The sequence below is a fragment of the Podarcis gaigeae genome (assembly GCF_964106915.1).
Source record: "Podarcis gaigeae genome assembly, chromosome: 10".
NCBI classification, from domain to species: domain Eukaryota; kingdom Metazoa; phylum Chordata; class Lepidosauria; order Squamata; family Lacertidae; genus Podarcis; species Podarcis gaigeae.
Genome location: NC_139686.1, coordinates 4,217,161 through 4,229,441, shown reverse-complemented (window position 1 = coordinate 4,229,441; position 12,281 = coordinate 4,217,161). Strand labels below are relative to the sequence as shown.

The window sequence follows — 12,281 nt, the reverse complement described above, 5'->3', positions numbered from 1 at the left end:
AAAATAATAATAATAATAATAATAATAATAATAATAATAATAATAATAATAATATAAAAAATAATGTATTTGTACCCCACCCATCTGGATAGGTTTCTCCAGCCACTCTGGGTGGCTTCCAACAGTGATTAAAAATACATTAAAACATCAAACATTAAAAACTTCCAATAATAATAATAATAATATTGAGGATTTTTGATGGTTTGAATACAGACCTACTATGCAAACGGATTATAATTTTTCTATTTGTTATCAGGTATTTGTTATCAGGTAGTGTGAGGACTGGAGGGGTGCGTGCGAATTCTGGCAACGTACGCAAGGTACACTAAAGTCCGCTATTGGCTCTCTGATCAATGGCCGATAAAAATGTACATACACAGTGACAGGATCATTCTACTGCCCCCCACTGGCTTTTGGGGGCATTGCAAACCCCTCAGACTCTCCCATAACTCACAGAACAGGTGCAGCTTCGACATCCGTCCGCAGAGGTGAGCTTCTGCCCAGACTCCAGCATTCGCCCGTCCAGCTCACACGCTAAGAGGAGAGACAGAATGAGAGAAGGAAGAAGGCCAAGGAACAGGGAGCATTAGGAACAATTACATTCCTGAATTTTTTTCGTGCTGCAGCACCTACACTTTGGAACTCCCCGCCACTTGAAAACAGGCAGGTACCTTTTCAGCTCTTGCTAACAGAATATTTTTGTGCAGGGGTTTAGAAAAGTTGGTGCTCGTTTCAATCCGGTTTTTAGCCTATTGCTATTTTAACTTTTCATTGCTGTTAATTCTACTGATGCATAATTTTACTGTTTCATCGTTTTTCGTAAACCGATTTGAGTATTATTATTTTTTAATACACGGTGGGGGGGCTATTGGGTTGTTGTTGTTATTTTTATTTTGTGGTTTTATGTCTTGATTTTATTCTGTGAACCGCCCTGAAACCCCTGGGTATAGGGCGGTATATAAATTCTAATAATAATAATAATGTTGCAAAATAAATAGATAATAAATACAGTGAGAAGGAAAAGTATTTGATCCCCTGCTAAATTTGCCCATTTGCCCCCTGACGAAGAAATGACCAGTCCATAATTTTAATGGTAGGTTTATTGTAGCTGTGAGAGACAGAATAACAACAGGAAAACCCTCAGAAACCCAAAAGACAAAAGTCAGAGATTGATTTGCATTATAATGAGTGATATAAGTATTTGATCCCCTATCAACCAGCCAGATGTCAGGCTACCTGGTATATTCACTGTATGTAAGGAGCTAAGATTAGAAGCACCCGCGGCAGATGAAGCTGATAAGACTACATGGAACTGGCGGAAATGACTGGCAGAATCCGAGACCAGGGAGACCAGAGTCAGTGGAAGAAGATTGGAAGAAATTTAAAGATTATTTACAGAAACACTGTAAAATTAATGAATGTTAGAAGGATGTTGGAATGAAGTTATGTGGCTTTAGCAGAAATGTTATAAAGGATTAAGTAAAAATAGATTGTTAATTGGTGAAAGGAGGGAAAGTAAAGTTAGATTATATCAAGATAAATTATAGGACAAAAACTGGGAAAGATGGAAAGGATTTGCTGAAATAGCTAACTGAACTAGAACACAAAAAAGGGAGGTGTGAGGAGGTCAAGGAAACAAGTAAATGAAAGATAAGTTATGGGAAATATGTCTTGTGTTTTTAATTGTTTCTATTTTTCTGTGTCCCCCCCCCCTCTTTTCTTATTGTGATGTGTTGTTTTGTTTTTGTTTAATTTGGTGTTTTCTCTTTTTTCTTTCTGTAACCCTTGAAACTCTAATAAATATTATTTTTTTTAAAAAAAGAGATTAGAAGCACCTGTTGTAAGGGAGAGGTCTTATCTGTAATCCCAGCTCGTTACAGTACCTGTACAAAAGACACCTGTCGACAGAAGCAATCAATCCAGCAGATTCCAAAGGAGCCACCATGACCAAGACCAAAGAGCTGTCCAAGGATGTCAGGGACAAGATTGTAGACCTGCACAAGGCTGGACTGGGCTACAAGACTATTGCCAAGCAGCTGGGTGAGAAGGTGACAACAGTTGGTGCAATAATTCGCAAATGGAAGAAACACAAAATAACTGTCAACTTCCCTTGGTCTGGGGCTCCATGCAAGATCTCATCTCATGGAGTTGCAATGACCAGGAGAACAGCGATGAAGCAGCCTAGAACTACAGGGGGGAACTTGTCAATGATATCAGGGCAGCTGGGACCATGGTCACCATGAAAATAGTTGGTAACACTGTTGTGGGTGAACTGGCGACAAGGATGGGATGGATGGACAACAGAGCACAGCCAGATGCAGCCACCCTCTGAGCGGAGCTGAAACACCGAGCAAAATCACTGAACAGAACCAATTCAGAGCTGACTGTTCTGGCTAGAGCACGGTGTTCCATCCATCACCCTCTACGCCGGCACCGGAATCATGGCTTCACTTGTGCCTCTACCGCCGTTTGCGCCAGCCTCTGAATCATGGGACTCCTACCTCGCTCGGTTCGACTGCTACCTCCAAGCCAACGAGCTGACGGAAGTATCACGGGAGCGGAAGCGGGGCCTATTCCTCAGCCTTTGTGGGCCTGAGGTGTTTGAGACGGCCCAAGCACTGGTTGCGCCTGTAACAGTCCAGGCAGCACCATGGGACACGATTAAAGAGAAGCTCCGCAACAACTTCGCGCCAAAGCCATCCAAGATTGCTGCCCGCCATGCGTTCTACCACCAGAACCAGGCAGAGGGGGAGTCAATTAACAACTACACCGCCACCCTCCAACAGGCTGCAATGCACTGCGAGTTCCGAGACTTGGACGATGCCCTGATGGATCGAATTGTCTGCGGGGTCCGGGACATCCATCTGCAATGGCGTCTCCTCGCCAAGCCAGACCTCATGCTGCAGAAAGCCATTGAGGAGGCTGTGGCCTCAGAAGCTGCCGAACGCTCCGCCCAGGAGATCCGCAAGGCCAGCAGCCCGCGTCTTGCTAGGAAGCCAGTTCCAGTGCATCATGAAGAGGCCAGCAGTGATGAGGCATCCTCCAGTGAAGACGATGACATGCACCAGACAAAGCGGGAGCGCAGGAAGTTCCAAAAGAAGTCCAAGGGCCAATCGGAATGTGCCGGCTACGGAGGCAACCATTCCCGTGCCAAGTGTCGATTCAGAGATCCCATTCTCGTCGCCAGTGTTATGTTGTGGGTGAACATATCAGACGACACAGCGATTCTTCAAACAGCTCCTGTTTATTCACAGGCCAGGACAGAACTGAACTGAAGGGTTCAGTCAGCCTGCTTATATAGAGCTGCAATACAACGTTACTGTAGCAACTTTCTAAAACTATCCAATCACTGAACGTCACTTTCGATCCCTTATTTGCATAACTATCTACAGTATCCCCCTGCTGGCCCAGGGTGAGAACCTCAGTACATAACAAACACACTACACCGTGAAGGACTGAGATCTTGCAGAGCTCGCAAGGTCCTGTCTGCAGTTTGCCAATGCACATCTGAATGACCCAGAGGAGAACTGGATGAAAGTGTTGTGGTCAGATGAGACCAAAATCGAGCTCTTTGGCATCAACTCAACTCGCCGTGTTTGGAGGAGGAGGAATGCTGCCTATGACCCCAAGAACACCACCCCCACTGTCAAACATGGAGGGGGACATATTATGCTTTGGGGGTGTTTTTCTGCTAAGGGGACAGGACACCTTCACCGCATCGAAGGGACGATGGACGGGACCATGTATCGTCAAATCTTGGGTGAGCACCTCCTTCCCTCAACCAGGGCATTGAAAATGGGTCGAGGATGGGTATTCTAGCATGACAGTGACCCAAAACACACGGCCAAGGCAACAGGAATGGCTCAAGAAGCAGCATAGTAAGGTCCTGGAGTGGCCTAGCCCGTCTCCAGACCTTAATCCCATCGAAAAACTGTGGAAGGAGCTGAAGGTTTGAGTAGCTATACATCAGCCTCGAAATCTTACTGACTTGGAGAGGATCTGCAAAGAGGAGTGGGACAAAATACCTCCTGAGATGTGTGCAAACCTGGTGGCCACCTATAAGAAACATCTGACCTCTGTAATTGCCAACAAGGGTTTTGCCACCATGTACTATGTCATCTTTTGCAAAAGGGATCAAATACTTATTTCATTCATTATAATGCACATCGATCTCTGACTTTTCTCTTCTGGGTTTCCGGGGTTTTTCCTGTTGTTATTCTGTCTCTCACAGCTACGATAAAACTACCATTAAAGTTATGGACTGGTCATTTCTTCGTCAGAGGGCAAACGGGCAAATTTAGCAGGGGATGAAATACTTTTCCCCCTCACTGTAAATGTGTCACCTGAGTCCTTTTTTCTATTTATTTTTCCAGGGGGAGCACATTCGCAGGGGGGTTAATGATTGAGTAAGAGCCATGTAATATATTGTCCTGCAGGCAAACAGCAGCCTCAAAACTCAGCTGCTCCTGGGGCACAGAAAAACACCTCCCGGGGCTCAGTCTTGGCTCAGTCCACTCCCACCCCCTCTTGGTTCTTTGCAGAATTTGGAAGAGAAGCCAGATTCCTCTACCTGCTCCACTTCATTCACAGCGAGTCACTCACCTGGGCAAACAGGGCAGCATTGGCCAGGCTGAGGGCTGGGCTTGGCACAGCGGCTGGGAGGGCAGTGGACTGGGTGGCAGCGGACCAGGCTCCTCTGGAAGAAAAAAGGGAACAGGATGGGTGGGTAGGGGCGTGCCTCCTTTCCTCCCTGTCCCCAAACTGGGGTCTGTCTTAACCCCCCTCCGCTGGAGGGGTAACCTCAAAAAATGCCAACTTTGCCCAATCTCCCCAAATTATTCCACATCCTTTGACTCAGAAGTGAGGTGCGTGGGGACCAGTGGCAGTTGTTTCTAACAAGACCCTGAACGATGTTCAGTGGGAAGTGATAAAGGTTCACCCCAGCATGTGCAGAGTGTCTTTTCTTCTCTTCATTAAAATGCACTCTGCACATGCTTGGGTGAACCTTTATCACTTCCCACTGAGCATCGTTCAGCGTCTTATTAGAGAATGGAAATAAACAGGGGGATAGGTGCAACAGTTGAATTGAACCTTCAAGTCCACAGGCAGTATACCGTTGCGTGCTAAATGCTAGGAAGTCGGCAACACGGGATGGGCCTGATCCTGCTGCTTGGCTTATGGGCTGCCATCCGCTGGTAGCTATTACTGGCCCACCCTAAATCTTCCCAGCCACAGCCTCGAAATCTTCTATCCCAGATCGATCACCAAGATCCTCTGCAGGAGCGTTGCTGGCCGATCCCCAAGTCGGTGAGGCTCATTGGATAACAACGAAAAGCTGAGCCTTTCATGTCATTGGCCAGGCCTATGGAACTCTCTGCCACTGGAGATTCAGTGCCAACTTTCAAGCGGCTGCTGAAAACTTTCTGATTCCACCAGGCCTATGCAGGTAATTGAGAATACGTCTTTCCACAATGGTTAGCTGACGCTTGTTTTCAACTACTGATTTGCTTTTATTGCATGGTTTTATTCGAAGGGGCAGAGGAACCAGAGACCAAATTGCAAACATGCTCTGGATTATGGAGAAAGCTAGAGAGTTCCAGAAAAACATCTACTTCTGCTTCATTGACTATGCAAAAGCCTTTGTGTTGACCACAGCAAACTATGGCAAGTTCTTAAAGAAATGGGAGTTCCTGATCACCTCATCTGTCTACTGAGAAATCTCTATGTGGGACAAGAAGCTACACTTAGGACTGGATATGGAACAACTGATTGACTACAGCCAATCGGAAGGCTGTATATTGTCTCCCTGCTTATTTAACTTATATGCAGAATTCATCATGCGAAAGGCTGGGCTGGATGAATCCCAAGTCAGAATTAAGATTGCCGGAAGAAATATCCAACCTTAGATATGCAGACGACACAACCTTGATGGCAGAAAGTGAGGAGGAATGCAAGAACCTTTTAATGAGGGTGAAAAGCAATGACAAACCTAGACAGCATCTTAAAAAGCAGAGACATCACCTTGGCAACAAAGGTCCGTATAGTAAAAGCTATGGTTTTCCCAGTAGTGATGCATGGAAGTGAGAGCTGGACCATAAAGAAGGCTGATCGCCAAAGAATTGATGCATTTGAATTCTGGTGCTGGAGGAGACTCTGGAGAGTCCCATGGACTGCAAGAAGATCAAACCTCTCCATTCTGAAGGAAATCAGCCCTGAGTGCTCACTGGAAGGACAGATCCTGAAGCTGAGGCTCCAAGACTTTGGCCACCTCATGAGAAGAGAAGACTCCCTGGGAAAGACCCTGCTGTTGGGAAAGATGGAGGACACAAGGAGAAGGGGACGACAGAGGACGAGATGGTGGGACAGCGTTCTTGAAGCTACCAGCATGAGTTTGACCAAACTGCAGGAGGCAGTGGAAGACAGGAGGGCCTGGCGTGCTCTGGTCCAGGGGGTCATGGAGAGTCGGACATGACTAAACAACAACAACAACTGTTACCACTGTGATAATTTGTTATACGGTATAGCCGGGCACTATGCCCTTCCCTCCATCCACTCACCCGGCAGGAGCAGTTCATGCAGGGGTTCGAAGAGGCGGCAAAGACATCTCCCTCATGATATCTCTGTCCTTCGTACTCACAACCTGGGCAAAAAAAAAAAACCAGGCATGAGGAAAAGGCAAGGAATTAATGCAACGCTTCTTAACCGCTGCCAGAATTACTGTTTGTCAAAAACAGGGAGGGAACGAGAACACCATCTGCGGAAAATTAAAACCTGCAAAAGAGTAAGCAGAGAGGACAGGCAACAAGGCAATGTTTTTAATGAGATAACAGAACTATTTAATAAGGTAATGGAGCAATCAGGTAAAACCACTTTTGTCACTTGGAACCGTGTGATATTAATTTGCGCGTGGCGCTGTGGGTTAAACCACTGAGCCTAGGACTTGCCGATCAGAAGGTCAGCGGTTCGAATCCCCGTGACGGGATGAGCTCCTGTTGCTCGGTCCCTGCTCCTGCCAACCTAGCAGTTCCAAAGCACGTCAAAGCGCAACTAGATAAATAGGTACCGCTGTGGTGGGAAGGTAAACGGCGTTTCCGTGTGCTCCTCTGGTTTGCCAGAAGTGGCTTAGTCCTGCTGGCCACAAGTCCCAGAAGCTGTACGCCGGCTCCCTCGGCCAGTAAAGCGAGATGAGCACCGCAACCCCAGAGTCGTCCACGACTGGACCTAATGGTCAGGGGTCCCTTTACCTTTACCTTATTTTGGTACGGAAACGTGTTCCTATACATTAACTTCTGGATACTACTTTTATTGTGTCTTTGCTTGGGTGAGATGTTTTATTTTCTTGTTTAAAAAACAGAATTGTCTCTTAGATTGATTTCATCCTGCTTTTAATGGATGCATGTGTTTGTATTTTTTGCTTAAAATATTGTATGTTGCTTTGAGTTGCTGTGGCAAGAAAGAGTGGCTGATAATTGAATAAATGATGATGATGATGAAAATCGTGTCCTTCATCCATGCTGCCCCCACTCCCTTGCCTTATCCCAGAGCCAGGGGTTTAGGGTCAAGTTTGGCATAGTATTTATAAACCGGGCAGGGATTCAGCTATGACTGCTTTGGTGGAAATATTTTGCTATTTTGCAGAAAAGATTCAGTTGCATACAGGGCTGGATTTCAGTTTGATGAGGCCCTAAGCTCCTGAAGGTAATGGGGCCCTTTATATGTCCAGCTGTCCTTTGTCAACAACAAATGGTCACTGTTTTTTGTGTTGAATATATGTTATATCGTAATTTATGGACCTATCTAAAGCCATTTGCACATAACAAAATATGTATTTTATCAAATTAATTGTTGAACTGAAATACAATTAAGAAGTATATTAACAGTGAAATAGGTAATTATTAACCTCTAACTTCAAAAGATTTTTTATTCATAACAAACTTAATAATGTAAACACATTGGCATTTGGCAATAACAAAAGTTCCTTTAGAAACACAATTTACAATGACTCATAATATAGTCTCTAGAAAATTGCTATAAGATGAAATAATAATAGGTGATATATGATGCAAACAACTAATAATTATAAATAGCAGAATGTAGGCACCCTATATATAGAAATGAACAAAGCAGTGATATTTTAGGGAGCAGGCGAGCAGGCGGGGCCCATTACATCATAGGAGCCTACACAACACAAAACACTGTTGCTGTATGTGGGTGTTATTTTATTTTATTTTTATCTTATATTTTGGAAATGTACATCCAGTTTTTCCCCCTTTAATTTTTTTGGGGGTCCCCAAGAGAGTGGGGCCCTAAGCTATAGATTGTTTGGCTTATACGTAAATCTGGCACTGAGCACATACCAGCATATTTAGGATTGCACAACTGAAGCACTCTGGAGAAGAATACCCACTTTAAAAATCAAACAACCCCAGACTTTTTGCAGGAAGGAAAGTGAAGAGAAAATGCCATAAATAGCTTAGATGAACCATTGACAGACATAGAACCTCTACACCAAGTCAGATGAATGTTTGATAGAATAAGACTTCCGGTTAGAAGATGGCGCCTGAAGCAAGTCTCCTGTGAGCCTCAGCAGAGTGAGTAGGAGCTTTTAAAAAATAATAAGGGAAAAAGACACATTCCTGGAAAAAAAGCTTATATCCCAGCCAGATAAGGACTCTGGGAGTCGCCGGACGGCATTTTAAACATCCTTCCAAACTTCCTTTGAGGCTCTTCTAAAGTCCTTTAAATCCCACTGAAGCCATCCAAAACTCCTTGAGGTTATGTAAAATTATTTGAGGCTAATTACAACGCACCGATTTGTACTTGCCGATCGAAAGGTTGGCGGTTCGAATCCCTGCGGCGGGGTGCGCTCCCGCTGCTCAGTCCCAGCGCCTGCCAACCTAGCAGTTCGAAAGCACCTCCGGGTGCAAGTAGATAAATAGGGACCGCTTACCAGCGGGAAGGTAAACGGCGTTTCCGTGTGCGGCTCTGGCTCGCCAGAGCAGCGATTTCACGCTGGCCACGTGACCCGGAAGTGTCTTCTGACAGCGCTGGCCCCTGGCCTCTTGAGTGAGATGGGCGCACAACCCCAGAGTCTGTCAAGACTGGCCCGTACGGGCAGGGGTACCTTTACCTTTACCTTTTTACAACGCACCGAGTTTCTTTCAAACAAAGCCCTCAAATATACGGACGGGACAAAGTAACCCAAATCTAGTCCGGGGATGGTTCTCACAAGACAGAGTTATAAAGAAGTGGGAATTTCTCTTACACAAGCTGCAGAAACCCCCCTCCCAAGGAAAAAAACAGCCCAAAATCTAAAGCTATGGTTTTCCCAGTAGTGATGTATGGAAGTGAGAGCTGGTCCATAAAGAAGGCTGATCGCCGAAGAATGGATGCTTTTGAATTCTGGTGCTGGAGGAGACTCTTGAGAGTCCCATGGACTGCGAGAAGATCAAACCTCTCCATTCTGAAGGAAATCAGCCCTGAGTGCTCACTGGAAGGACAGATCCTGAAGCTGAGGCTCCAATACTTTGGCCACCTCATGAGAAGAGAAGACTCCCTGGAAAAGACCCTGATGTTGGGAAAGACAGAGGGCACAAGGAGAAGGGGACGACAGAGGACGAGATGGTTGGACAGTGTTCTCGAAGCTACGAACATGAGTTTGACCAAACTGCGGGAGGCAGTGGAAGACAGGAGGGCCTGGCGTGCTCTGGTCCAGGGGGTCACGAAGAGTCGGACATGACTAAACGACAACAACCTAGAAGCAGACGATACAAGAAACATGGAGAGCCTGCACTCTCATGAATGGCCTGGCATGGGAAGGATATGGAAGCAAACTTGATACAGAGGAAACACTTTGCGCAAATGAATCGGGTCCAATGGCCGACAAAACCAACCGCCTTGCTTCCTTACCTGGATGGCAAACCGGGCAGCATTCCCCGGGCGGCGTGTATCGCTCCCGGCACGAAAGCTCTGGGCAGCTGGGTGCTTGGCATCGGACGCTGCCTGCCTAGGAGAGTTGCAGAGAGAGGAGAGAATCATACAGCGGTGCCAACGAGGTCACAAAACACTGGGCAGCGGTGAACACATGGCAGGAAGGTTGAGCGCATTGCTTGGTCTAATGACCACGTCCCAGCCTATCGTAAAACTGTAGCGTTGCAAACAGGACTGGATTTAGGTTTGATGAGGCCCTAAACACCTGAACAGGATGCGGGTGGTGCTGTGGGTTAAACCACAGAGCCTAGGACTTGCCGATCAGAAGGTTGGCAGTTCGAATCCCCGCGACGGGGTGAGCTCCCGTTGCTCTGTCCCTGCTCCTGCCAACCTAGCAGTTTGAAAGCACGTCAAAGTGCAAGTAGATAAATAGGGAAGGTAAGCGGCGTTTCCGTGCGCTGCTCCGGTTCACCAGAAGCGGCTTAGTCATGCTGGCCACATGACCAGCTGTACGCCGCCTCCCTCGGCCAATAAAGCGAGATGAGCGCTGCAACCCCAGAGTCGGCCACGACTGGGCCTAATGGTCAGGGGTCCCTTTACCTTTACTCCAGGAGCGGCAAGGGCGGAGCCTAGCTTCCGGCAAATGTGAAAAGCCCTTCTTGCACTAGACTTCTGTTGATGCAGCCTAGAATAGCATTGGCCTGTTTTGCTGCTGCATCACATGGTGGACTCATGTTCAGATTGTGGTCCACTAAGACCCCCAGATCCTTTGCACATGCACTGTGCTTCAGGCACAATTGCTTATGATGCTTGGCATTGCCAGCTGCCTCCTGCCACAGACTGGCCCTAGCCCTAGCCCTGCGCCTGAACCTGATCTGGAAGAAGGGGGATCAATACAGGTGCTAAATCTGATCAGCGTCTTTTTTTTTCTTGATGGCACCCCTTGGCATTGACCCATCAGCCTCCACCCCTTCCTCCGTGCTCACCTGGCAGATGCAGTGCCTGCATGGCTCCTCCAGGTATCTCTGCCCATCTTTCAGGAGGTGCCCTTTGTAGAAGCAACCTCCACACACTGGGCAACACTTCCCCTGAGGGGTTGCGGGGTGCTGGCATGGAGCAGGGAAGCAGTCCTCTCTCTTGCAGGACACTTTGCCATCCTAGGTAGAGAAGGCACAACGTTCACTTGCCCGATAATAAATGTTGGAAATGTAAAGAGACTGAAGGTACATTCTTTCACCTTTGGTGGACATGCCCAAGGATTAAGGCTTTCTGGGAGATGATATATAATGAAATGAAAAAGGTACTTAAATACACCTTTCTGAAAAAAACAGAGGCCTTTCTCCTGGGCATGGTCGGCCAATTGGTGCCAAAGAAGGACAGAACTTTTTTTATGTATGCCACAACAGCAGCAAGAATTCTCATTGCAAAGTATTGGAAGACACAAGATCTACCCACCTTGGAAGAATGGCAGATGAAAGTGATAGACCTTATGGGATTGGCAGAAATGACTGGCAGAATCCGAGACCAGGGAAGAGAGACGGCGGAAGAAGATTGGAAGAAATTTAAAGACTATCTTAGGAAACATTGCAAAATTAATGAATGCTAGTATGACGATGGTTTAGAAATTAAGTGGTTTTCAGCTGAAAGGGTTATGTAAAAAGAAAAGAAAGGTTAGAAATTAACTGAAAATTAAGGGAGAGGATTTGCTGAACTAATAATTAGAAATTGGGATACAGAAAGGGGAGGTATGAGGAGGTCGGGGAAGTAAGTTATAAGAAAATAAGGGATTGAAATTATACTTGTTCTTTTTTGTTTGTGTACTGTTTGTTTTTCTGTTTTGTTGTTATATAATTTGTGAAAATTTAATAAATATCTTATTAAAAAAAGAGAGAGAAGGCACAGCGTTATTGGACAGCGAAAGCACGCATGATGCCCAAAGCAATGATTCCATTATTATTATTATTATTATTATTATTATTATTATTATTATTATTGTTGTTGTTGTTGTTGTCAATTTTATACATTTCAATAACTTTATAGTCCTTTTAACATTTCAAAACTTGTTTTCCTTCCCCCCTCTTTCTGTGGTTCCTTAAATTTATTTATAATATTTTCTGCCTATCCAAATTAACCTAATTTGCTCATTTATTCATCTACTTTAAATATGAAACTGCAGGTTATTACAATAATCCCGCCAATGTTCTTATCCGTTTACAGTTTATCTGTAAATCTTCAATAAACCATTTCCATTCTTTTATATAAAAAAGTTTGTTCTCTTGATTTCTTATTCTTCCAGTAAGTTTTGCCATTTCTGCATATTCCATAAGTTTTTGTATCCATTCTTATTTTGC

At 45.4% G+C, this 12,281-nt stretch overlaps 1 protein-coding gene across 1 annotated transcript in view; it reads right to left on the bottom strand.

Moving 5' to 3' along the window:
• The window catches only part of KCP (kielin cysteine rich BMP regulator), a 114,708-nt gene that overhangs the window by 71,366 nt on the left and 31,061 nt on the right, over positions 1-12,281 (bottom strand). The window contains 5 exon segments of the mRNA XM_083699727.1: positions 455-534; positions 4,603-4,696; positions 6,558-6,640; positions 9,910-10,006; positions 10,917-11,087. Of these exon segments, the coding sequence (XP_083555853.1) occupies positions 455-534; positions 4,603-4,696; positions 6,558-6,640; positions 9,910-10,006; positions 10,917-11,087 (525 nt within the window).